Raw genomic sequence first — 23,633 nt, 5'->3', positions numbered from 1 at the left:
TAGCAAATCAAATACTACAATACAGTAAAAGGATCATACGTCATGATCAAGTGGGATTTATTCTAAGGATGCAACGATGGTTCAACATCCACAAATTGATGTGATAGACCACATTAACAAAATGAGAAATAAAAATCACACAGTCATCTCAGTATATGCCAAGAAAGCATTTGACAAGATCCAGCATCCATTTATGATAAAAAAAAAACTCTCAATAAAATGGATATAGAAAGAAAGTACCTCAACATAATAAAGGCCATATATAACAAACCCACAGCCAACATCATATTTAACAGTGAAAAACTGAAAGCTGTTCCTCTGAGAACAGAAGCAAGACAAGGATGCCCACTCCCACCACTCTTATTTAACATAGTACTGGAAGTTGTAGCCAGACCGATTAAACAAGAAAAAGAAATAAAAGGGATCAAAATTGGAAAGGAAGAAGTGAAGCTCTCACTGTTTGCAGATGACATGATTCTATATATGGAAAATCCTAAAGAATCCACCAGAAAACTGTTAGAAATAATCAACAACTACAGCAAAGTTGTGGGATACAAAAATCAGTTGCATTTCTATACACTAATAACGAACTAGCAGAAAGAGAACTCAAGAATACAATCCCATTACAATCCCAACAAAAAGATTAAAATATCTGGGAATAAAGTTAACCAAGGAGCTGAAAGACCTATACACCGAAAATTATGACATTGAAAGAAATTGAGAAAGACATAAAGAAATGGGAAGATAGCCCATGCTCATGGATTGGAAGAATAAACTTGGTTAAAATGTCCATATTATCTAAAGCAATCTACAGATTCATTGCAATCCCAATCAGAATCCCATTGAGATTCTTCCTGGAAATAGAACAAAGAATCCTAAAATTTATGTGGAACAACAAAAGACCCTGAATAGCCAAAGCAATCCTGAGAAAAAGGACAAAGCTAGAGGTATCACATTCCCTGACTTCAAAATATCCTACAAAGCTATGGTAATCAAAACAGCATGGTACTGGCACAAAAACAGTCACACAGATCAATGGAACAGAATTGAAAGCCTAGAAATAAAACCACACATCTGTGGACAACTGGTTTTCAACAAAGGAGCCAAGAACGTGCAATGGAGAAAGGAAAGTCTCTTCAATAAATAGTGTTCGGAAAACTGGACAATCACGTGCAAAAGAATGAAAGTAGACCATAATCTTACACCATACACAGAAATTAATAACTCAAAATGGATCAAAGACTTAAATGTAAGACCTGAAACCACAAAACTTCTAGAAGAAAATATAGGCAGCACACTCTTTTACATCAGTCTTAGCAGTAGCTTTTTGAATACCGTGTCTACTTTGGCATGGGAAACAAAAGAAAAAATAAACAGATGGGGCTGCATCAGACTGAAAACCTTCTGCAAGGCAAAGGAAACCATGTACAAAATGAAAAGTCAACCCACCAACTAGGAGAAAATATTTGCAAATCAAATATCCAACATGGATTAATTTCCAAAATTAAAAAACTGACACAACGCAACAACAGCATAATGAACAACTTGATCAAAAATGGGCAGAAGAGGGGCCGGCCCTGTGGCTGAGTGCTTAAGTTCACGTGCTCCGCTTCGGCGGCCCAGGGTTTCACCAGTTCGGATCCTGGGTGTGGACATGGCACCGTTCATCAAGCCATGCTGACACGGCATCCCACATGTCACAACTAGAAAGACCCACAACTAAAAATACACAACGATGTACTGGGGGGCTTTGGGGAGAAAAAGGAAAAATAAAATCTTTAAAAAAAAAAACAGAGCAGAGGATAAGAACAGAGATTTTTCCAGAGAAGATATACAGATGGCCAACAGGCACATGAAAAGATGTTCAACATCGCTAATTATTAGGGAAATGCAAATCAAAACTGCAATGAGATATCACCTCACACCCATCTGAATGGCTACAATTAACAAGACAAGACATAGCAAATGTTGGAGAGGATGTGGAGAAAAGGGAACCCTCATACACTGCTGGTGGGAATGCAAACTGGTGCAGCCACTATGGAAAACAGTATGGAGATTCCTCAAGAAATTAAAAGTAGAAATACCGTATGATCCAGCTATCTCACCACTGAATGTTTATCCAAAGAACATGAAGTCAACAATTCAAAGTGATTTATGGACCCCTCTGTTCACTGCAGCATTATTCACGACAGCCAAGATGTGGAAGCAACCGAAGAACCCATCCAATGAATGGGTAAAAAAAGATATGGTAGGGCCGGCCTGGTGGCACAGTGGTTAAGTTCTCATGTTCTGCTTCAGCAGCCCAGGGTTCACCAGTTCAGATCCCGGGTGTGGACATGGCACCAGTTGGTAAGCCATGCTGTGGTAGGCGTCCCACATATAAAGTAGAAGAAGATGCACGGGGATGTTAGCTCAGGGCTAATCTTCCTCAAAAAAAAAAAAAAAAAAGATATGGTGTGTATATATACACCATGAAATACTACTCAGCCATAAAAACAGACAAAACTATGCCATTTCTGACAACATCAGGGACCTTGAGAGTGTTATGCTAAGTGAAATATGTCAGAGAAAGACATAGCACATGATTTCACTCATATGTGGAAGAGAAACACATGGATAATGTGAACAGATTGGTAGTTACCAGAGGGGAAGGGGTGGGGGTGGGTGAAAGGGGTAAAGGGGCACATACATATTGTGATGCATAAAAATCAGGCTATTACTGGTGAACAGAATTCAGTCTGTACAGAAACTGAAGTATAATAATGTACACCTGAAATTTACACAATGTTATAAGTCAGTATGACCTCAATAAAAAAAATTTCTTCCAAGAACAAGTATGTGTAATTTGTGTTCTCTGACTGCAACACAATTTAAGTTGGAGGTTTACAATAAGTGAATTTTGAAATCCCTAAATATGTGGAAATCTAAAACTGTGGAAGTTTATATAACGCATGGGTCAAGTAAGAAACCACAGTAGACATTGTAAAATATGTAGAACTAAAAGATAATGAGAACACTGCTTATGAAAACCTGTGGAATGCAGGAAAAGATTGCTCTTGATAGCTTTCTATAAAGCCTTAAATGCTGGAGTTAGTTTTTAGAAACCTGAAAATTAATGACTTAAGGATTTCATTTGAGAAATTAGGAAAAGGACAGCAGAATAAGCCCAAAGAAAGTAAAACAAAGGGGTGTGATATGTAAGAGAAACAGAAGATCAACAGTGTTCTTTTTCAAAAATAGTAACTAAATGAATAAACCTTTGAGAGACTGGTCTCGAAAAACAGGAAAAAAGACACAAATTAAAATAATTAGATGTAAGAAGAAATGAGATGTTAATAATTATCAAAGTTAGTGATGGCTGTGTTCATTTTACCAAACTCTACTTTTGTATGTGTTTGAAATTTTCCATTTTAAAAAAGGTTGCTTCAGTTTTGTGAATATAAAGTGAAAAGGTGGACCTAACTACAAAGATTAAACTATAATCTGAGAACAATTTCACAACAATTAATTTTAAAACTTAAATAAAACACAAAATCAACCCAATAAAAAAATAGCCTTAATGGTCCAGTAACTAGTAAAGAAATTAAAGCAGTAAATGTAAGTCTTTCCAGTGAGAAAACTGCATTCTGACAGTTTTACAGAGAATTCTCCCAGAATTTCAAAGAACAGGTTATCCAGTCTTATACAGATTCTACCAGAGAATTGAAATGAGACACAGAAAGCACAAAGAGAGTTCTCCTCACTCTCTCTTATGAGAGTAGTAAAATTTTGACACCAAAATCTGCCAAAAACAATACCAGAAAAAATGAAAAATTGTGGGTGTTTCACCCAAGAATATTAGATGCAAAAATCATCAAGACAATATTCACATTCCAAATCCAACAGTGTAGTTTAAATAGCAATATATAACCAGATTGGTTATATATTTGTATTCATTGCTGGGATACAAGGGGTATTTAATATTAGGATTTCCACAAATGCTATTTGCTACATTCATATATTAAAGAAGAGCCGTATGAGCATTTCATTAGGTTCAGAAAAAAATATTTGATAAATTCCTAGCACCCATTTATTATTAATAAAAGAGGAAAAACAGTAAACTAGCAATAGAAGGAAATAATCCATCACCTAAAAAGGGGATTTACTGAAAGAGAGCGAGAGAAGAGAAAAGCAATCTGTGTGGAACTTTTTCCAAAATGGGAAAGATGTGGAAGCACATGCAGAACAAAGATGCTCTGTCTTACCACTTCTGTTCAGCCTTAAATTGTAGTTCCTAGCCAGCACAGTAAGACAAGAAAAGAAATTAAAGGCTTAAGGAGTGAATTCCATTTTACAAATGATCTACTTCTCTACATAGAAAACTGCAAAAGATTGTGTAGGACAGTTTAGCAAGAAAGTGGCTGTAGAATCAGTGTATACAAGTTATTTATTCTACACCATCAGTAATTCAAAAATGTAATTTAAATAAAGGCAGCATTTTGTAGTGTGTGTGTGAGGTGGATTGGCCTTGAGCTAACATCTGTGCCAATCTTCCTCTGTATTGTATGTGGACCACTGCCACAGGATGGCTTGGTGAGCACTATGTAGGCCTGCCCCCGGAATCCGAACCTGTGAACACCAGGCCGCCAAAACAGGACTCGCAAACTTAACCACCACCCCACCGGGCCAGCCCCGAGACTGCATTTATAACAGCGTCAGAATCTGTGCAGTAACCTTGAATAAATCTAGCAAAAGTTGCACAAGACTTTTGCACAGAAGACTGGGAAACTTTGCTAAAGAATATTAAGACAAATCACCGAGCTCCTGTATTTGTTGATAGGGTGTTAACGTGAAGCTAACAAGTTTCCCGAAAGTTACCTGTAGATTTAAAACCCAAGAAGGGTTTTGTGGAACTTAAGTAGTGTTTCTAACACGCGTTGAGGTGGTACATTGTGATACAGTCATACACGGAGTGCTGTGTAGCAACAAAAAGGACAAACGAGAGCAATCTGCAACAGGGATGTCTTACAGACTGAGTGTTAAACAAGAGGCAGGAAACACAAGGATACACATAGTGTCCATTTAGATGAAGTTCAAATTAGGCAAAACTACAGTACATTGTTTAACATACCTACCGTTCAATCCAGAAGCTCCTCTCCTGGATGTCTGCCCATGAGAAATGAGAGCACATGCCCCCACAAAGACTCGCACGTGCATGAATGTTCCTAGAAGTTTTATTTATAATAGCCCCAAACTGGGAACAACCCAGGTGTCCACAGCAGATAATCAGATAAACTGTTCTCTCTCCATCCAGAGGACACTTCTCAGCAATGAAAAGCACACTATACAGCACCTTAGATGGATCTCAAAAGTGGCATACTTAGTGCAGAAGCCAGACACAAAATGCATATACTGTGAGGTTCTATTTACATGAAATTCCAGAAAATACAAATTCATCTATAAATCATTGTTTGCCTAGAGCCAGGGTGGCAGGGAGATGACAGCAAAGGGGCACAAGGAAATTTGGGGGTTTCATGGAAATGTTCTGTGTCTTGATCGAGGTGATGGTTACCTGTATGTAGATATATTTCTCAGCATTGTGAGCTCTACACTAAGTGTGCAAGTTATTGCGCATAAATTATACCTCAATAAAAGTATATTTTCAGAAGTTAAATACATTGTTCAGGGATACATACCTAGGTCATATAACTATAAAGAAAAGCAAGGAAATTACCAACATCAGAAGCCAGAGTGGTAGTAACTCTTGAGGAGAGGAGGGAAGCTCTGGGCAGGGGCCACTTGGTGCTGGCAGTGGCCCATGGCTTCATCTGGTGATCCACAGTATTTGCTTTATAATTACTCTTTATATTATACGTTTGTTTCATTCACCCTTCTGTATGTGTTATATTTACCAAAAAAAAAAAAAAGTTGTAAAGGATTGGTAAGATCCTCCCACAAGGATATGAAGAACAAGGAGGGCTCCTTTTCCTGCCCATTATAAAAAGACTTAGAAAGCCACCGTTATTAAAACATCGTGATATTGGTGTAGAATATGGCATCCAGGAACAGACTTGTACAAACACGGAGCTTTGGTTTGACAAAAGATGAATTGGCAGATCACTGTGGAAATGAAGACATGTTCCTAAATGGAGCTGTGAATGTTTGTTATGTATATGAGAAAAGCTTTGAAATTGGATCCCTACCTCACACCCTCCTCAAAGGTCAGCTCCAGATGGGTTATGATTTTAAATGTCAAAAGCAAACCTTTTAACTTGGAATATAGGTGAATATGTTTTTGACCTTGGAGTAGGGAAAGATTTCTTGAAAATGTCAACCATTAAATAAAAGATTGGTAAATTAAACTCCATTAAAATCAACAATTTGTTTTAAAGAAAGTGAGAAGATGGTATTTGCAGCACATCACAAAGGATTAGTATCAAGATGTATAAAGAAACATTACAGAACAGTGAGAACAAGACAAACCTGTTGACAAATGGGCAAACAAAACAATCAGATGTCACAGAAAACCCGTGACCAGTAAACTGGGGAGGTCTTCAGCCTGACTAGAACCAGGGAGCAGGCAAGGCGTGGAGTGGCGGTTCTCTACACCGCTCCTCAGAGCACAGATGCTTTCACACCACTTTGGGAAAAAGTTTGGCAGAATCTAGTGAAGTTGAAGTTGTATGTCTCAAGTAACCCAACAAACAGTCCCACACCTGTGCACACGTGCCCAGCCCGGGCAGAACCATGTGAGCAGCATTGTCCACTTGTCCATTCAGTGTGGTATATTCTTAGAGGCACAAAACTGAAGAAAAACTATGGCCTCTTGAAGGAATCGCAGAAATATGACCTTAAGTCAAAGAAGCAATAAGAAAAAAGTACGTAAAATTCGATTCTCTTCCTTTAAGTTCAGAAATCGGCACAACCAAACTACCGTTGAGGATGCCTGTAGAAGTCGTGAAGCTACAAAGAACTCTGGGCACTAATTATTACAAACCCTGGCACGGTGGCTGCCTTCTGGGTGCCCCCCGGGGTTGGTACCTTGTGTTGGGTTTCTTGACCTGGGGGGTGGTTACTTTGGCTTTTGCATTGTAGTTACCCCTGTACACGTGTTCTGTGTGCATGTATGTACATATGACATTCCACAGCTGACAGCACAGAGACCTGATGGGGTGGTGGTTAGGGTGTGGAGCCTGGGCGAAGAGGAGCCGGGGTTGTGGGGAGGTGACAAAGCCATGTCACGGTGGGCCTGGGGCCCCAGGGAGCCCATGGGAAGCCTTGCTTTGGTTTGGGTTGAGTTTCTCGTTGAGCTTCCTGGAGCATGACCGTGACTGATACTTGTGAGCATTCTAGCTGCTATGTAGGAAGGGAGTAGGGGAGCACACATACACTAAAGGAGATGGTTGGGGAGTTGTTGCCAGAGTTAAGGGGAGACAGAGGCAGAAGTGGAAGCTTCCAGAATGTTTAAAAGCTGACATCACTAGGACTTGGAGTTTGACCCCAAGCTGTGGCCAGGGAAAGAGAATTTGGATTCTGAGAAATGACACAGCCCCTCCCTGGGGGACAGGGAGGACTCCCTCCCCCTGGACAGAGGCTGTCAGGCCAGCAGCACAAACGGTTGTGGTTGAAGGATTTAACCACAGTTTAAGTGAGCACACTTGAAATTTCGATGAGTGACAGCAACAACCGGTTTCAGCTTTAATTCAAGTTTCTGCTACCCAAATTAGAGCTGGAAAGGTGAGAACTTCAGAAATTGTGCAAAGTCTTTGGAAGAAAGTATTCTTTCCTTCATTTAATGTAAAAATCGGCCATTGTTGCCTGGGAAGCAGGTGGCAAAGTGTCGTTTTCACATGGTTTTAGCAGGCAGTTTGTGATTCAGAGCTGGACAGGGGGACTGGGGGCTGGTGGCTTGCCTTGGAGGCCTGTGGGCATTCTGTGCACTTGATGTGCCCCTGAGGGCAGGGAGGTGGGGCGGGGTGGGCAGTAACCAGGTCTCAACATAAAAATATGTGTTTCAAGTCACACTCACTTGTGAATTCATGGATAAATGAGGATAAGCTGGGATTGTCCATGGCTTAACATGTTAAGAAGGGCAATATGGTGGCCATTGGCAGAGCCTGGCTGGGACGACCAGGCTTCAGATTCTCAGGTGGGCTTCTCAGAAACGTCCCTTGGGCAGCTTCCATGAAGAACAAGTTGAGAGAGAATAGCACAAAACACAAGAGAACATTCAGGGTGCTGGCCAGTGTCCTGAAGATGGGACACCCCCCTTCCTCTCGAGGGCCCTTCCCTTTCTGAAGTGTGGCACCGAGTCTCCCGCACGGAGCCCCCAGGAGGATGCCGGGCCTTGCGATACTAGCTCGGGTGGGGCTATTTCCTTCCATGACTGTTGGGCTTTTTGTCTTCACAGATTCTGCTTGGATTCTGCTAGACAGACCCGACAAAGACTGTCCATCAACTGGTCCAATTTTAGCTTGAAAAAAGCCACCTTTGCTGCCCACTGAATGAGGACCGCCTGGAGAGGGACACGCGGGAGGTGGGCTAGGCCCTGGAGCTGCCATGCTTGCCCAGGGTTGTGCTGGGTGGGCCGCTGCACCTGAGACCCCTAGACCGAGAACTTGCTGCTCGACCCGCGTCGTTAGCTCGTGTGCGTGTAGTCTGTGAGTGAGACTTCCTTGATCGTAGCTCTGTGCTGTCGGATTGGAACAGTAGCTCCCGCCAGTTCTTCCACCTCTGCGGCCTCAGAGGCCGGGGCTGCGGCCAGAGACGAGTTTGCATCATCCACATGGCTCCGTTGCCTCTGCATCTCGCCTTGTCCTGTCATCTGTCCCTGCTGGGGCGTCGCTGTCACTCAGCTCTCTGTGCCCCACGTCCCCCCAGAGGCGGGCTGGGCGGGGCAGGCACTCTTCCGTTCTCCTCCACAATCTACTGTTTAAGAGTGTACACGTTGCGCTGTTTGTGTCTGATCCCCCTGACTTGTAGCCAGCTTGTGTAAGATCCCTTCCAGAATGAGAAAGTCCAAAAACAAAAACCCACCCAGTACTCACACCATCAAGTCTGTTAGAGAGTGTACGACTGTATTAACACGGAGGCCTGCCTGGCTACTTTTTTAACATATTGTTAAGTAATATTAAAATCATGTCTTTCTTTTTGAAAGATGGAATACATTAGTACAGCAGAAGACCTTGTCTGGTTGCTTTCTGCTGGGAGCGATGGGGAGCATGGTGGGTGGGGGAGGTGAGCAGGGGACTGTGCCCCCCAAGAGGAATCTGGACCACCACCCCCAGAGCATCTCCCAGATCACCCCAGGCAGCAGCTTAGGGGTCCTGGTGCCCTCACTGCCCTCCATGCAGTGGTTGCCCAGGGCCTTCCATGCACCAAGCAAGCCCAGGCCCCAGGAGAGAACCCAGCCAGACCCTCAGAGGGTTTGCTGTGAGAAGTGGTGGTAAATGCTAACAAGAAACAGCAGGGTGGGGCATGGAAGGCCCCAGAGAAGGGAACATTGCTCTCCTGGAGGCAGAGCAAAGAGGGGATGGGGGTCAGCAGGGTGCAAGTCCATTGGCCTTGGAGGCTGGTGCCCATCCAGGGGTGATTTTTTTTTCCTTTCTCTCCCCAAAGCCCCCCGATACATAGTTGTATATTCTTCGTTGTGGGTCCTTCTAGTTGTGGCATGTGGGATGCTGCCCCAGTGTGGTTTGATGAGCAGTGCCATGTCTGCGCCCAGGATTCGAACCAATGAAACACTGGGCCGCCTGCAGCGGAGCACGCAAACTTAACCACTCGGCCACGGGGCCAGCCCCCATCCAGGGTTTTTTTTATTTTTTCGTTTTTTAAAGATTGGCACCTGAGCTAACAGCTGTTGCCAATCTTTTTTTTTTTTTCTTTTCGTGCTTTTTCTCACCAAATCCCCCCAGTACACAGTTGTATATTTTAGTTGTGGGTCCTTCTAGTTGTGGCATGTGGGACGCCGCCTCAACATGGCCTGACAAGTGATGCTATGTCCGCGCCCAGGATCCAAACCAGCAAAACCCTGGGCTGCCACAGCAGAGCGCGCGAAGTTAACCACTCCGCCATGGGGCAGCCCCATAAAATGGATATAAATTAGGAACAATGTGAATAGTATTTAAAATGAGAAAAGGAATCCCAGCTTGGTTCCTCTCTTCTGAGATCTCTTTAGGCAGAGAAAGCTCACATGGAGCTGCCTCCTGGTTGCAGTCCAGCTTCCACTCACTTCCCAGAATATGCCATAGCTCCCCTCCTCCCAGCTTCTTGGTGCACAGCATAAGGATACGGCCCATCCCTGAGTGAAGGGGGAGCGGTGAGGGCCCCATTTCAATGTGGAGACGAGGTCTGGCCCTGCGCTCAGCCAGGGAGAGGGTGAGAAGGGCCGGCCTCTGGAAGTTCTCCGATGGTTGCATCCACAGGACTTCCCAGACGAGATGCAGGTAAGAGAATGAAAGAGGAGGCCAGGACTCCGAGACTGAGCGCTGGGGAGGATGGGGCTGTCCACCCTGGAGGGGCATCAAGACTGAGGTGCCCATCAGACACTGGGTGAAATGTCTGGCATTTGGGATTGCTGCTCCTTGACAGAAGGCCTTATGAGCCTGAGGCCACCCAGGAGTGAGTGTAGACAGGACAGGGGTCTGAGCCCCAGAACCAGGCATCAAGGGTGGGGGAGGATGAGGGCAGCCCGAAGGTCTCTGGGCAGGGCTGCTGTGGTCAAGACAAAGCCCAGGGACTGGCCTCAGGGCTCCAACACTGAGGTGACCTTGACCAGAGCCCACTGGAAGCTGGTTCTCAAGAGAGAGAGGGTGGGAACAGCAGGTCTGGGGGACAAGGAATCGGGTAGTAGCCAGAGGAGTGTGGGGTCGAGTGGCTGGCCAGCCTGTTTGTTTTTTCTAGGTGGAAGAACACCCATCCCTTTGCTCGTGGGACGATCCAGCGAAGGGGGAGAAACAGGCTGGGCCATGACCATGGCAGGAGCAGTGTCCTCAAGAGGGGCAGAGACCCTGATGCGGTTCCCTGGGACTCCAAGCCCAGGGCTGGGCCTCGTCCCCTTCTGGCTGAGCCAGGGATGGTGAGGGCCAGGGCTGGCCTGGCACTGGACCCACTGGGCAGTCTGGGCCAGGGCAACAAATGCTTGGGAAGGGTCCAGGGTGGGGTCTGCTCTCACATAGGCCTGGTCTTGTCCTTTGGGGGAGCTGCCCACCTAGGCCCCGTAGACTGGTCCTGCCCAGCCCAGTTCTCCCCGTGGATAGTGTTGAGGCTGTGCTGGGGGCCAGTCCCACCTCTGGGCCTCAGCTTCCTTGTCTGTCCTATGGAGCCACGACAACTGCTGAGGGTCCCATCTGTGACATGAGCAGGGCCTGTCAGGGCCATGAGTGGTAAGGGGTACTCTGGGTGCCACAACAATGGGCACCCACCCCCCATACGCACACCCTGCTCCTGAGGTGGCCCACCTGCTGCCTTCCACACCCCTGCTCCATCCAGCACACAGGCCTGCTACCTACACCTTGTTCCACATCTGCGCACTTCTGCCCCTCAGGCGTCCTGACCTTTCTCCTTGCTGGGAATGCTCTTCCCCTATTTTCCTGGAAACCACCCATCCTGCAGGACCCAACCCTAATGTTCCTCTGGATCTTTCCTCATGGGAGCATCGCCTTACCATTCCCAGTTCTCAGGAACAAAAAAGAGGATGGATTCTGGGCCTGGGAGGCTCAGGACCAAGTCAACAAGGGGTAGAGGAGGGAGGGGGGTGAGGGGGCTTCCTGAGGCCAGCCCCCTCACGTTCATGGAGGTGGGCCCAGGCCTTGAGCACAGCACCAGACGGCCTGGTGCCTTGTTACTGTGCCCCAGTCACTATATTTACAGATGGGGAAATCAAGGTACGAGTGTGCCTGCAGGATGTCTGGCTCCAGTGCCAGTGTCTCCTCAGGGGCCTAGACCTGGGAGGGGAGCCCCCTGAGATTCCTGATGAGGTCACTCCCCCACCTGGGGATCAGTCCCCGGGGAGCCTCCAGCAAATCACGTTTGAGTATCACCTCCTTCACACAACAGTAATCAGGCCATGAAATAAAATAACAATAGCTAGGAAGGAAGCACTGACAGGAAAGTGTGCCTTTATTGCACTTTGCCTACATACTCATGCCACTAAAAAATCCAAATAAATATGGTACCAGAAAGGATTAATACTTCTTAATTCCATTAATATTTTTTTTAAAAGAGAAGAAAAAACTTACCCACAGTTCACACTGTTTCACTCTTTTAAACACAAAACCTCTAAGTCATCACGCAGAACTGAAGTAACTTGAGTTCTGGTTCTTCAACTTTGCAATCACAAGCAATCAGTGTCTGGTTTGGAGCCACTGTAAAACGTAAGAATAAGTAGCTCTCCAAGGGGTGGGACGTTCACACTGCTCAAATAAATTTCAGACAGTCCTGGACTGTTAAGAACTTACTCTCGAAGCAAAACGTGTGTAGAGCTGAGTGTGTCAGGAGCCGACTGTCCTGGGAGCCCTCCGGGTGTTTTCCCTGGAGAACTGTTGGTTGAAGGAGTAATAAACATGTGCCGTGTGCTAATGCACAGCTCACACGCGCATTGCTGAACTGAACAGTGGCGCCCGGGAAGGAGGAGCTCTACGGAAACTGTCCTCTTGCCACACACAATTGTAAAACTGAGGACGTTTTTTATTTACGTTGTGTGTGTGTGAGGAAGATTGGCCCTGAGCTACCATCTGTGGCCAATCTTGCTCTTTTTGCTTGAGGAAGACTTTCGCTGAGCTAACGTGTGCCAGTCTTGCTCCAGTTTGTATGTGGGATGCTGCCACAGCGTGGTTGATGAGTGCTGTGGAGGTCCGCGCCTGGGATCTGAACCTGTGAACCCTGGGCCGCTGAAGCAGAACGTGCAAACTTAACCACTACGTCACCGGGCCAGCCCCTAACTGAGGAAACTTTTTTAACAATGTGTTTGGATGTTGAGATAGAGGCAGCACATGGCAGTGTTTCCTTAGCGAAGGGCAGGAAACAAGCCTGCGAGCACCCACCTTCCTGCCTGGAGACAGTTTCCAGGCCCCAGCACTGGGAAGGGAGACCTGCAGAGCCCAGTAGGATTGCTGAGTGGAGGAAGCACAGATTGGGATTTGGGGAGGCTGAGGTATCTGGAATTTGTGGGGCAGAGTTCCAGACAGGAGGGGGCTACACAGAGCTCCGGAGATCTGCAGAGAATCCCCTCAAATCTACTTATCTGTGTGTGTGGTATAAAATCCCATAAATTCAGGGGGAAATCACCAGAAAGCAGTGTGTTTCCACCAGCCAAGGCGGAGAGACCTTGTAATACATCGGCATTGGTGTCGAATCCTCAGAAGGATAACACCTTAGCAGTGGGGCTAAATTAGCCCTAGAATAAAATCTAAAAGCTCAAACCAAGCCCAACATTCTTAAAGGAATACAGAAATATCCTGCACTAAACAAAATAAAATTCATAATGTTGGGAACCAAGCAAAAATTACCAGGCCATGCCAGGAAGAAAAAATATAAACCATAGGAGAAATATCAAACACTAGAAACAGACCCAAAAATGACAGATGGCAAATTTGCAGACAAGAACCTTAAAATGGCTATTATAAATCTCAGATGGGGCTGACCTGGTGGCGCAGCGGTTAAGTGCATACCTTCCACTTCGGTGGCCCAGGGTTCACCAGTTTGGATCCCAGGTGCGGACATGGCACCGCTTGTCAAGCCATGCTGTGGTGGGCGTCCCACATATAAACTAGAGGAAGATGGGCACGGATGTGAGCTCAGGGCCAGTCTTCCTCAGCAAAAAGAGGAGGATTGGCAGCAGATGTTAGCTCAGGGCTAATCTTCCTCAAAAAAAAAAAAGAATCTCACAGATATGCTCAAAGATATAAAGGAAACCATGAACAAGATGAAGAACTGAAAGATATTTTTAAAAACCCAAATGAAACTTCTAAAGAAAAAAATAGGCAGTATCTAAAATGAAAACTACCCTGGATAGAATTAACAGCAGATTAGAAACTTCAGAAGGAAATATCCATGAACTTGATGGCATATAAAGAGAAGCTACCAAAAATGAAGCCCTGAGAGAAAAGACTGGAGAAAAGTGACCTGTGGGACAACATCAGGCATTCTAACATAGACGTAACAAGTCCTAGAAAAGTGGGGAACAAACAATACTAATTTTAAAAGCAGCCTGTCACAAACCTGCTGGGATTCTGATTGAGATTGTATTGAGCCTATAGATCAATTTGGGAAGCAATGACATCTTAAGACTACTGGGTTCCCAGTCTCTGAACATGAAATCTCTTCATTTATTTATACGTTCTTGAGTTTCTCTCAGCAATATTTTGCAGTTTTTATTGTAGAGGTTTAGCATACTTGTGATAAATTGATTTTTTTAAGCATTTTGTTATTGACATTGTCCTAAGTGGAGTTATACATTAGTTTCCTGGGGCTCCCATAACAAAGTGCCACAAACTTGGTGACTCATAACAACAGAAATTTATCCTCTCACAGTTCTGGAAGATATAAATCCAAAATCCATGTGTCAGCAGGACTGGTTCCTTCCAGAGGCTGTCGGGAAACATCTGTCCCACACCTCACTCCTAGCTTCTGGTCAGAGGCTGTCGGGAAACATCTGTCCCACGCCTCACTCCTAGCTTCTGGTTGTCGTGGGCAGTCCGTGCATCACTCTAGTCTCTGCCTCCATCTTCACACGGTGTTCTCCCCAGGTGTCTGTTTCTCTCCTCTTTTTCTTATAAGGACACCAGTCATGGATTTAGGGCCCACCCTAATCCAGCATGACATCATCTTAGATTACATCCGCAAAAACCCTGTTTCCAAATGAGGTCACATTCACAGGTTCTAGGGGTTAGGACTTCAACATCTTTTTGGCCAACATATCTTTTGAGGAGACACAATTCAACCCACAACTGGTGTTTAAATTTGTTTTTCCAATTAATTGTTGTAAATATACAGGAATACAATAGATTTTTCATATATTGACTTTGTACTTGAGATTTGTCAAACTGACTTACCAATTCTAAACTTTTTTTCTTAAGATCCCCTAGGATTTTCTACATACACAATCATATCATCTGTGAACAGGGACAGTTTTTATTTATTTTCCAATTTTTCTATCCTTTACTCCTTTCATTGCCTTAATGCACCGGGCAGGACCTCTTGTACAGTGTTGAATTGCAGTGGTAAGAGTGAACACCCTTGCCTTGACGCCAACCTTAGTGGGGACAGCATTCAGTATTTCATCAAATATAACGGTAGCTGTAGTTTTTTGGATGTACACCTTCATCAGATAGAAGAAATCCCCATTCCTAGTTTGCTGAGTGTTTTTTAATCATGAGGGGGTACTGAATTTTGTCATATGATTTTTCTGCTTCTATTGAGATGGTCATATGGTTTTTCTCTGTTATTCTATTATGGCAAGTTACTTTTTTTTTTTAAGGTCAACCAATCTTGTATTCCTGTAATAAAAATTCCACTTGGTTATGATATATTATCCTGACTTCAATTTAATATTTTTTCAGGATTTTTGCCTCTGTGTTCCTAAGTGATAGTGGTCTGTAAATTTTCTTTCTTGCCTTATCTTTCTCAGGTTTTGGTGTCATAAAATGAGTTGGGAAACATTCCCTCTTTTCATTTCCTGAGTGTATGTAAAATTGGTATATCTTTATTAGATGTTTGGAAGAATTCACCAGTGAAGTCATCTGGGCCTGTAATGTTCTTTGTGAAAAGATTTTTAATTACAATTTGTTTAATGGATACAGAGCTATTCAGGTTTTCTTGTCTCTTCTTGTGTCAGTTTTGGTAAGTTGTGTTTTTCAAGTATTTTATGCATTTCATCTAAATTATCAAATTTATTCACATAAAGTGTTCATAGTATCCTCTTGTTAGTCTTTATAATATCTTGGAATCTATGGTGATGGCCCCCTTTTCATTAGTGATATTAGCAATTTCAGTTTTTTCTTATCAGTCATGCTAGGGCTTTATCCGTTTTATTACTACTTAAAAGAACTAGCTCTTGGCATTGTTGATTTTTCTCTGCTTTCTATTTCATTGATTTTCTGCTCTTTTATTATTTCCTTCCATTTCCTTTGAGTCTAATTTGTGGTTGTTTTTCTGCCTTCTTGAGATGGGCACTTGGATCACTGGATTTTAACCTTTCTTCACTTCTAATATATGCATTCAGAGCTATAAAATTTCCCTTAATCCCTGCTCTAGCTGCATTCCATAATTTTTAACAAGTTGTATTTTCGTTTTCACTCAGTTCAAAATATTTTCTAATTTCCATTGTGCTTTTTTTCTTTGTGGATCGCTTAAAAGTGTGTTGGGAATTTGATAGCTTTCTGTTACTGTGTTGTGGTTTAATTTCACTGTGGTCAGAGAACATAAATTCAATGATTGCAGTTCTTTGGACTATGTTGTGACTTGATTTATGACCCACAATTTTCTCTTTTTGGTAAGCATTCCACGTACACCTGGAAAGAACTGTAGTTGGCTTTGTTGGGTGTAATGCTCTACATATGTAAATCAGGCCAAGTGTGTTAATTATTTTGGCTACATCTTCTGTATTCTGACTTTTAAATTCCTGCTTCTATCAGTTACTGAGAGAGGTATGTTAAAATCTCCAACTATGACTCTGTGTTTGTCTAGTTATTCTTGTTTTATGTTTTGAAGCAACTATTAGCTCTATACAAATTTAGGAATGTTACATATTCCTGATAAATTTACCCTTTTTTATTATGCAGTGTCTCTATTTCTGGTAATATTTTTTGTCCTAAGGTTCACTTTGTCCAATAATCATGTAGCCACTCTCATTTTCTTGGTTGGTGTGTCTTTTTCTATCTTCTCCATTCTGTTCTTATATTGAAAGTATATCTTTTTTTTTTTTTTGAGGAAGATTAGCCCTGAGCTAACATCTGCCACCAATCCTCCTCTCTTTTCTGAGGAAGATTGGCCCTGAGCTATCATCTGTGCCCATGTCCCTCTACTTTACATGTAGGACACCTGCAACAGCATGGCTTGACAAGCAGTGTGTAGGTCCGCACGTGGGATCCGAACTGGTGAACCCCAGGCCACCGAAGCAGAACGTGTGAACTTAACTGCTGTGCCACTGGGCCGGCCCTGAATGTCTGTCTTTTCTAATGAGCACATAGGTAAGCCTTTATTTTCATCCAGAGTGACAGTCTTTCAGTCAGTGTTTTGGTCCATTTTTTACTGTAATTTCTGCTATAGTTGGGTTTAAGTCTACCATCTTGTCATCTGTTTCCGTTTGTTTCATCTCTTCCTTATTCCTTTAGTTCTCCTAATTTGTCTTGCTTTGGATTAATAAAAACATTTTGCTGCTCTATTAACTTTTTAACTAAATATTTTCATTACTATTTTAGTGGCTACCCTAAAGATTACATGTTCCCTTAATTCATTACAGTCCAATTTAAATTAATGCACTTAATCAAAACTTATAATTGTATAAGTTCATTAAACACTCCCCTCCCCCACCTAGAAAGCTCTTATGGTCACGTGTTTGCATATATTTTAAAACCCTCAAGACATTATTGTTTTAAATAGTCAATATACCTTTATATTTACCCATTCCCAACCTCTTCATTCCTTTCTACATTTCTGTTTTTATCCAGAATCATTTCCCTTTAGCCTGAATAATTCCTGTAGTAATTATTTCTTGAAGTATAGTCTGCTGGACATACATTTTGTTAGCTTGTGTGTATCTGAAAATATTTTCATTCTGCTTCATTTCTCTTACATCTACTATTTTTAATCGTATACTGGACTTGTGATAAATCCAGTATAAGGTCCTGGCTTCTGGCACCTGTCTCTGAAGAAAGTTGGGTTTTGTTCCAATAGGCAGGTGAATTATTGGTTGGTTGCTGGAACTTGTATTTTAGAGAAAGGCTGCTCAATTTTATCCTAGGACGTCAACCTTACTTCTAAGATGTGGCCCTCTTAGGGTTTCAAAGGAAAATCCTGAGGTGTTTACCAGCCCCTCTAACCTTGAAGGACTCAAATTCAAAACTCCGTTACCCTGAAGTGGACAGCTGTGGAAATCTCGGCTCAGCTTTTTCCGCCTCCAGCTGTTCTCTCCCTGGGATACTCGGAGTCTCGTTCTAAACATGCACAGTTTGGAGGTCAGCCAAGGATTTACGGGTTCCTCCCCGTGTGGCCCCCTTTGCTCTGGGCTGTCCCCATCCTCTATGTCTAGTGCTCAGGTCCGTGAGACGGAGGCGCTCTGCTGGTGGTGTTCTACCCACCCCATGGCACAGAGACTGGAAATCCCACAGAGGGGACACCTGAACTACCGCTTGAGGAGGACTGAACCCAAGACAAAGGGTCAGAGAGTGCTCCAGGCAAGAGGGGCAGCATGTGCACCAACGTCAACCCTTCACATTGCTAAGAGCAGCCACTTCACACGGAGAAGACAGACTGTGCGAAGTGGGTCCAGGAGCCAGATGGCCTGGGCTCAAATCCCAGCTTTGTCACTTAGCCACCGTGTGACCCTCTGGCCTCATCTTCATCATCTGTGTTGAAGATGACAGTAATACTTACTTACTTACCTCCTAGAATTGTTGCGAGGGTTAAATGAGCTAACCATGGCAGACACTTAACAGAATGCCCCAGGCTTCCTAGAAACAGCACACAGCTCCCCTCTGGCCTGGTCACTCCTGTTGTCCTGACCCAGTGACAGGCCCATGCAGGCAGTCCTTGCTCGGCGTGGTTCTAATTTGCTCTCAGCAGGTCCCTGCTTTCTCCCACCTCGTTGCCAGCCCTCTACTTCACATCCTGGGCCAGGGCTGAAACAGGCCAATGGCAGAACGCTGGGCTGCTGCCCAGTGATGCCACCCCTGACAGGCAGGCCTGGCTGGACTCCCACCAACACCTCTTCTTGGTCCCCTGTTTGTCTGCAGGTGGCAAACAGGAGAAGTGTTTCTCTTCACCAGCTGGTCTAATTCCTGCCCAATTGAAAATACCATGGGTCCCTGCACCCCAGGCCCAACATGCATTCTCAGAAGAGTCACTGTAGCAAGTGCATTTATTATAAAAATAACTAAATGTGAAATAAATTGTGCTTTAACTTCTGGATACATGACAAACACTATTGCAATGCAACATAGTTCAGTGCAGACACATGGCTCTGTGCTGAGACAGGCCCCCAGATAAAATGTGCAGCTGCAGTGCTCAGTTCTACAAACCTCCTGGTCCACAGGGAGAGGCACCTTACTCTACAGGATGAGGTGGGGCTTCCACCCTGGGGACCCCACAAGTGGTTCCTGTGGGCAGCACCTCTTTCCAGCAAGCTGCAGCATCCCCAGGTGCAGGCTGGTCAGGGCTGTCATGTTGACCCGTAAGTATTCCCACACTAGATTGCTCCCGGCCTTGGCCCAACAGCCTGGGGCTCCAAACTGCATACCAGAAGCAAAGCTGGGCCCTCCTGTGTGCAGATGCTCTCAACCCCCATTTCTGCCTCCAGCCCTGCTGGAAGTTCCCTCTGTCCTGTTCTGTTAAGGATGCCCCCAGCCTGTTCTGGGGGCCAGGATCAAGGGGGATCTCAGTGTTACATGCTGAAAGCACCCCCTCTGTCCCCCAGGGCCAGGCTCCCTCAGAAGCCACGCGGGCACAGGCGGTCCCAGCCTCGGGGCTCACTGGCAGCACTCAGCCACATGCCTGAAGAGCTCCTCGCCCTGCTCGTCACTGAAGCACTGTAGGCAGTGAGGACACTGAAGGTCCCCCTGGCCTCTCTGGGTTGCTCCGGGGCGTTCCAGCCACTGGGATCCAGTCCCAGGCCTCCGGTCACTGGGCACCACAAGCTGCAAAGCATTGGCTTCTAAGTCCTTGGGTATTCTGCTCCCAGGGTGAATCCGGCAGGAGCCTGGGTCTCGGGAGTCCTGGAAAAAAGCAAGGGTCCATTTACATGGGCTGCACCCGACGCTACAAAGTCAGGTCTCGGGCTCCAGCAACTAAAGACACTTCTGTCCCTGAGTGGGACTTGCACCCCTCACCTTGCTTCCTGCTGTGGCCCAGAGCCCAGACGAGGAATGAACAACTGAAGAGACCGCACAGATGCCCTCGGGCTCATGAAGGAAGAGGCCCAAGTGGACTGTAGCAGCCCACCCCCAGCGGAAGGCCTGAGTGGACCCTCAGCCCCCGACAACCTGCCCCAGCGCCTCTGCGTGGAGAGGCTGTGGCAGAGCTCAGTGTGGGGAGCCGACCAAACTGTATCCCAGCCCCACTGTGCACCTCCTCTGTGGGGCCTCCAGCGGCAGCAAGGGATGCCCCTGGCACAGCCTGGCACAAGTGCCCCAGACGTCAGTCAGGAAGCACTGGGGCCTGCAGCGCCCATCACTACTTGTTTGGGAACTTCACCCCCATTGGCCTTGGTGCCTCTTCCTCACATCTGAGTTTGGGTTTTCCGCAGGGAGCCTACAGCGCACCCACACCTTCAGCACCACTCTCCCTTGGTATGTCACCCAGGGCCTGAGCAACAGAAAGTGCTCCCACTGCTTGAGGGACCACAGGCGGCAGCTGAAAGGGACACAGAGGCCACTTAACATAAACACCTCAGTGCCCCCCCGGCCTGGAACTGGCTGTGGTCACTCCTCTGGCCCTGAGTCATTCAGATGCTGCCTGGGAACATCCTCACGACTGCATCGTTAACTACCTTTCAATCCAGGATCACACACTTTCTTGCAGTCACAGAGACCAGAAAGCCCACCAGCAAAACCAAATCCCAGAAAACCGGCATACACAGCCGTGAAGGGTGCCCCATCCCTGCCCGGGGACACAATGGAGGAACCCCAACCATGGCCTGCAGTCCCAGGGCCTTAGGAGTTCCAGAAATCCATGATGGATGCCAAGAAGGCTGCTGGGGCTGGAGGGACAGTGGGCAGGTCCTAGCAGGGCTGGTGAGGCCCTCTGGCACCTCCTTGTCAGCCTGCAGACTTGGGGGGACACAGGCCCCACCGTGGTCCCCAGCCACTTCACCCATGAGTAGGAAAGGCTGGCTGTGTCCAGGCCCACTGCTGTGGACTCGGTCCAAGGGCATGGAAGTAAGGGTGTCCTCCACGACTCCCCTGTATCCCTCATGCAGGGGGGTGGCAGAAGCCACCAATTAGGCCTCTTGGCCACACAGGATGGGGGGCAATGTGGGCAGCTCCCACTGCCCCCAGGCCAACCAAGAGGGACAGCTCTGAGGTCAGCTCAGCGTCCCTGCTCGTCCTGGGTGTGTCGATGCCCAAGGGCTATCCAGTCCAGGTCAGAACGGAAGTTCTTTGAGGGGGGCTCAGGGTTTATTCCAGGGCAGAAGGTATTAAGGTATTAAAGTACTCGCTGAGTGGCTAAGAAACAAAGCTCTCCCAGGATTTCTGCAGAGCACCGAGCCAATCCAGGAAGGAGAACGGAAGAGGCCTTTGGGTGCCATGGTGAGAAACCACATCAGCTACGACTCATGCCAGGAGCAGCCCCCATGATGGGGATAGCACTGAGCCCAGAGGGGTTGCAGGGCCCACTGGCCTGCAAGGCCGGTCTCCACGCACAGGGGCTGTGAGCTAAGGGACGTCACTAGACACCTGGGGCCTCAGAGTCCACATCTGTATGGTGGAGTAACTGGGGTTCCCGCCTCACGGCAAGAAGGGGACATGGATGAAAGAAGCTCCCACTAAGGAGCCCAGGCCCTGGACGTGCTCTCTGGGTGCATGACAGCGAGCAGAGAAGGCAGGACAGGCCCTGAGGATGGCCACCTCTGCTGTCACCATGCCAACCTCCTCTACAAACACACACAGTACAAATGGAAGGTTTCTGCCATGCCCCAGACCAGGCAAGGCGGCCCGCAGGATCGCGGAAATCAGGGTCTTGGCAGACGCAGAGGGGCTTGAAATTCATGAAAAGAAAAACGACAGAAACGCTGAGCCTAGACAAGAAGAGAAGAGCCCCTCGTCCTACCTGTCTCCAGGAGGCCTGGTGCTGCAGGGACGCCACCTTTTCCTCGAGTTCGTGAATCCTGCTTTGAGCCCGTTCCCGATCTGCCCTTTCTGATGTGAAGTCATCCTTGTAAGCGAGAATCTGAAAGGAGACCAGACACTCAGCTGTCACAACGACACCGTCGTGCCATTTCTGCTCAAGGAAGGAGACAGTCCCCGCCCAGTTTCTCCCACGCGCCCCATGACCACCGCCTGCCCAGTGCTGCCCTCCCAGTGCCACCAAGCCCCCAGCTCAGCCTGCCCTGGGACCACAGGCGGCTGTCACCAGGGCTCCCCAGAGCCCGAGGACGGACACCTGCTGCTCCAGCATCTGCACCCGCTCCAGCGCCGCGTCCCGGGCCCTTCTCACAGCCGCCAGCTCCTGCCTCACTTCTGCACAATCGTTCATTTTCTCCTCCACCTGTCTGTTGAGCCGGGAAATCTCCTTCCTCATCAACTCGGGAGGGGAGGGTCTCTCGGGCTCGATGGGGGACTGCAGCCCCCTCAGCTGTGCGTGGAGCCCCCTCACGTACTCATCCCTGCTGGCGTCATAGCGCTGCCACTTGGCGTTGAGGTCTTCTACCTGAGGAGATGAAGCCAGAAAGCTCACGGTGAAGGCGGCTGGGAGATCTGCTCTCAAGCCGACGCGGCCCTCTGAGGCCATTGATTAGCAGTATTAGCTGCGTGAGTTTCCCTTCAATGGAAGTTGCCTCACTTTGCTCTGTGCAGAGCAGACACTGAGACCACCACACAAACCTGAGACACGAGATGATGGCCACAAGCAACCATCTTAAACTGAGTGGACTTGGGGCAGTTTTTCTGCCTTAAAAGCTGTACTTGAGAGTAATTCTTGAACCTTCTTCACTGACATGTGAACTAACTCGAGGGGATGGAGAATGAATACGTCCTTTTAGGCAAGAAGGTTGGGTCTCTGGGGACTCTGTGTATCAGTGAAAGGGGCCTGAGGGTTGGGGCAACCCCTGGGCATGGCCAAGGGAAGGTCCCTCACTTACAGCTCGTAAGGGGGACAGTTCTTCTTGAATGAAATGTTACAGATACTCACATGAGTCACCTTCTGTTTTAACAGTCGATTTTCTTCCTGTAACTTCTCAATAACAGCCTGGACAGAGGCATCCCCGCCTGTACACTCTGGCTGCATAAGAAAAGGACAGAGAGCGACACCAAATCACCAAACGTGACTGTCACGTGCGGCACGAGTGAAGGAAGCCAGACCTGAAGACTGAAGATGGTCATCACATCCCACAAGGCAGCAGACGGCAGCTACCATTCAATAGAGAAGCGAAGCAGAGACAAGAAAGGACTCACCACCGCTGGAAGGTCGGGGCACGGCTCACCCGCGCCCCGCCCAGGCCGAGCCCCTGCTGGGGCCAGGCCACATTCTCATCACCGGAGATTTTCCACCATCACCAGAGTCAGGAGGGCAGGAAGCTTAATGCTGTCGTACACCAGAGAATGCTCCAGCCCGGGGCCACAGAGCCACCAGGGGCAGGCGTGGCCGTGGACCTGGCTCACCTCCCTCTGAGCCCACAACACTGTCAGGTCCGCAGACAATCAAGGTCAAGCTCAGTGATTCCGTCTACGGCAATTTGATCCATGCCTCATGCAGAGTCAGGGGATGCACGCCTAGAAGCC

The 23,633-nt window shown here is 46.7% G+C and overlaps 2 protein-coding genes across 3 annotated transcripts in view; one reads left to right on the top strand and one right to left on the bottom strand.

Annotated features, from left to right (window-relative positions):
* FAM193A (family with sequence similarity 193 member A) overlaps positions 1–9,160 on the top strand; it is a 178,284-nt gene extending 169,124 nt beyond the window's left edge. For both annotated transcript variants that reach the window (XM_023638491.2, XM_070264037.1), the window contains one exon: positions 8,390–9,160. In XM_023638491.2, the coding sequence (XP_023494259.2) occupies positions 8,390–8,483 (94 nt within the window). In that variant the 3' untranslated portion in view covers positions 8,484–9,160. The remainder of the gene's footprint in view (positions 1–8,389) is intronic.
* A 9,879-nt stretch (positions 9,161–19,039) lies between these two features.
* Positions 19,040–23,633, bottom strand: part of TNIP2 (TNFAIP3 interacting protein 2) — a 32,644-nt gene continuing 28,050 nt past the window's right edge. Inside the window, exons 3-6 of the mRNA XM_023638490.2 lie at positions 23,044–23,133; positions 22,297–22,563; positions 21,964–22,083; positions 19,040–19,910 (exon numbers count right to left, since the gene is read on the bottom strand). Coding sequence (XP_023494258.1) covers positions 19,665–19,910; positions 21,964–22,083; positions 22,297–22,563; positions 23,044–23,133 — 723 coding nt within the window. The 3' untranslated portion in view covers positions 19,040–19,664. The remainder of the gene's footprint in view (positions 19,911–21,963; positions 22,084–22,296; positions 22,564–23,043; positions 23,134–23,633) is intronic.

This window comes from Equus caballus, chromosome 3 (assembly GCF_041296265.1).
Source record: "Equus caballus isolate H_3958 breed thoroughbred chromosome 3, TB-T2T, whole genome shotgun sequence".
In the NCBI taxonomy this organism is placed as follows: Eukaryota; Metazoa; Chordata; class Mammalia; order Perissodactyla; family Equidae; genus Equus; species Equus caballus.
Note: the sequence above shows the minus strand (reverse complement) of the source record. Positions and strands in the feature narration are given on the sequence as shown.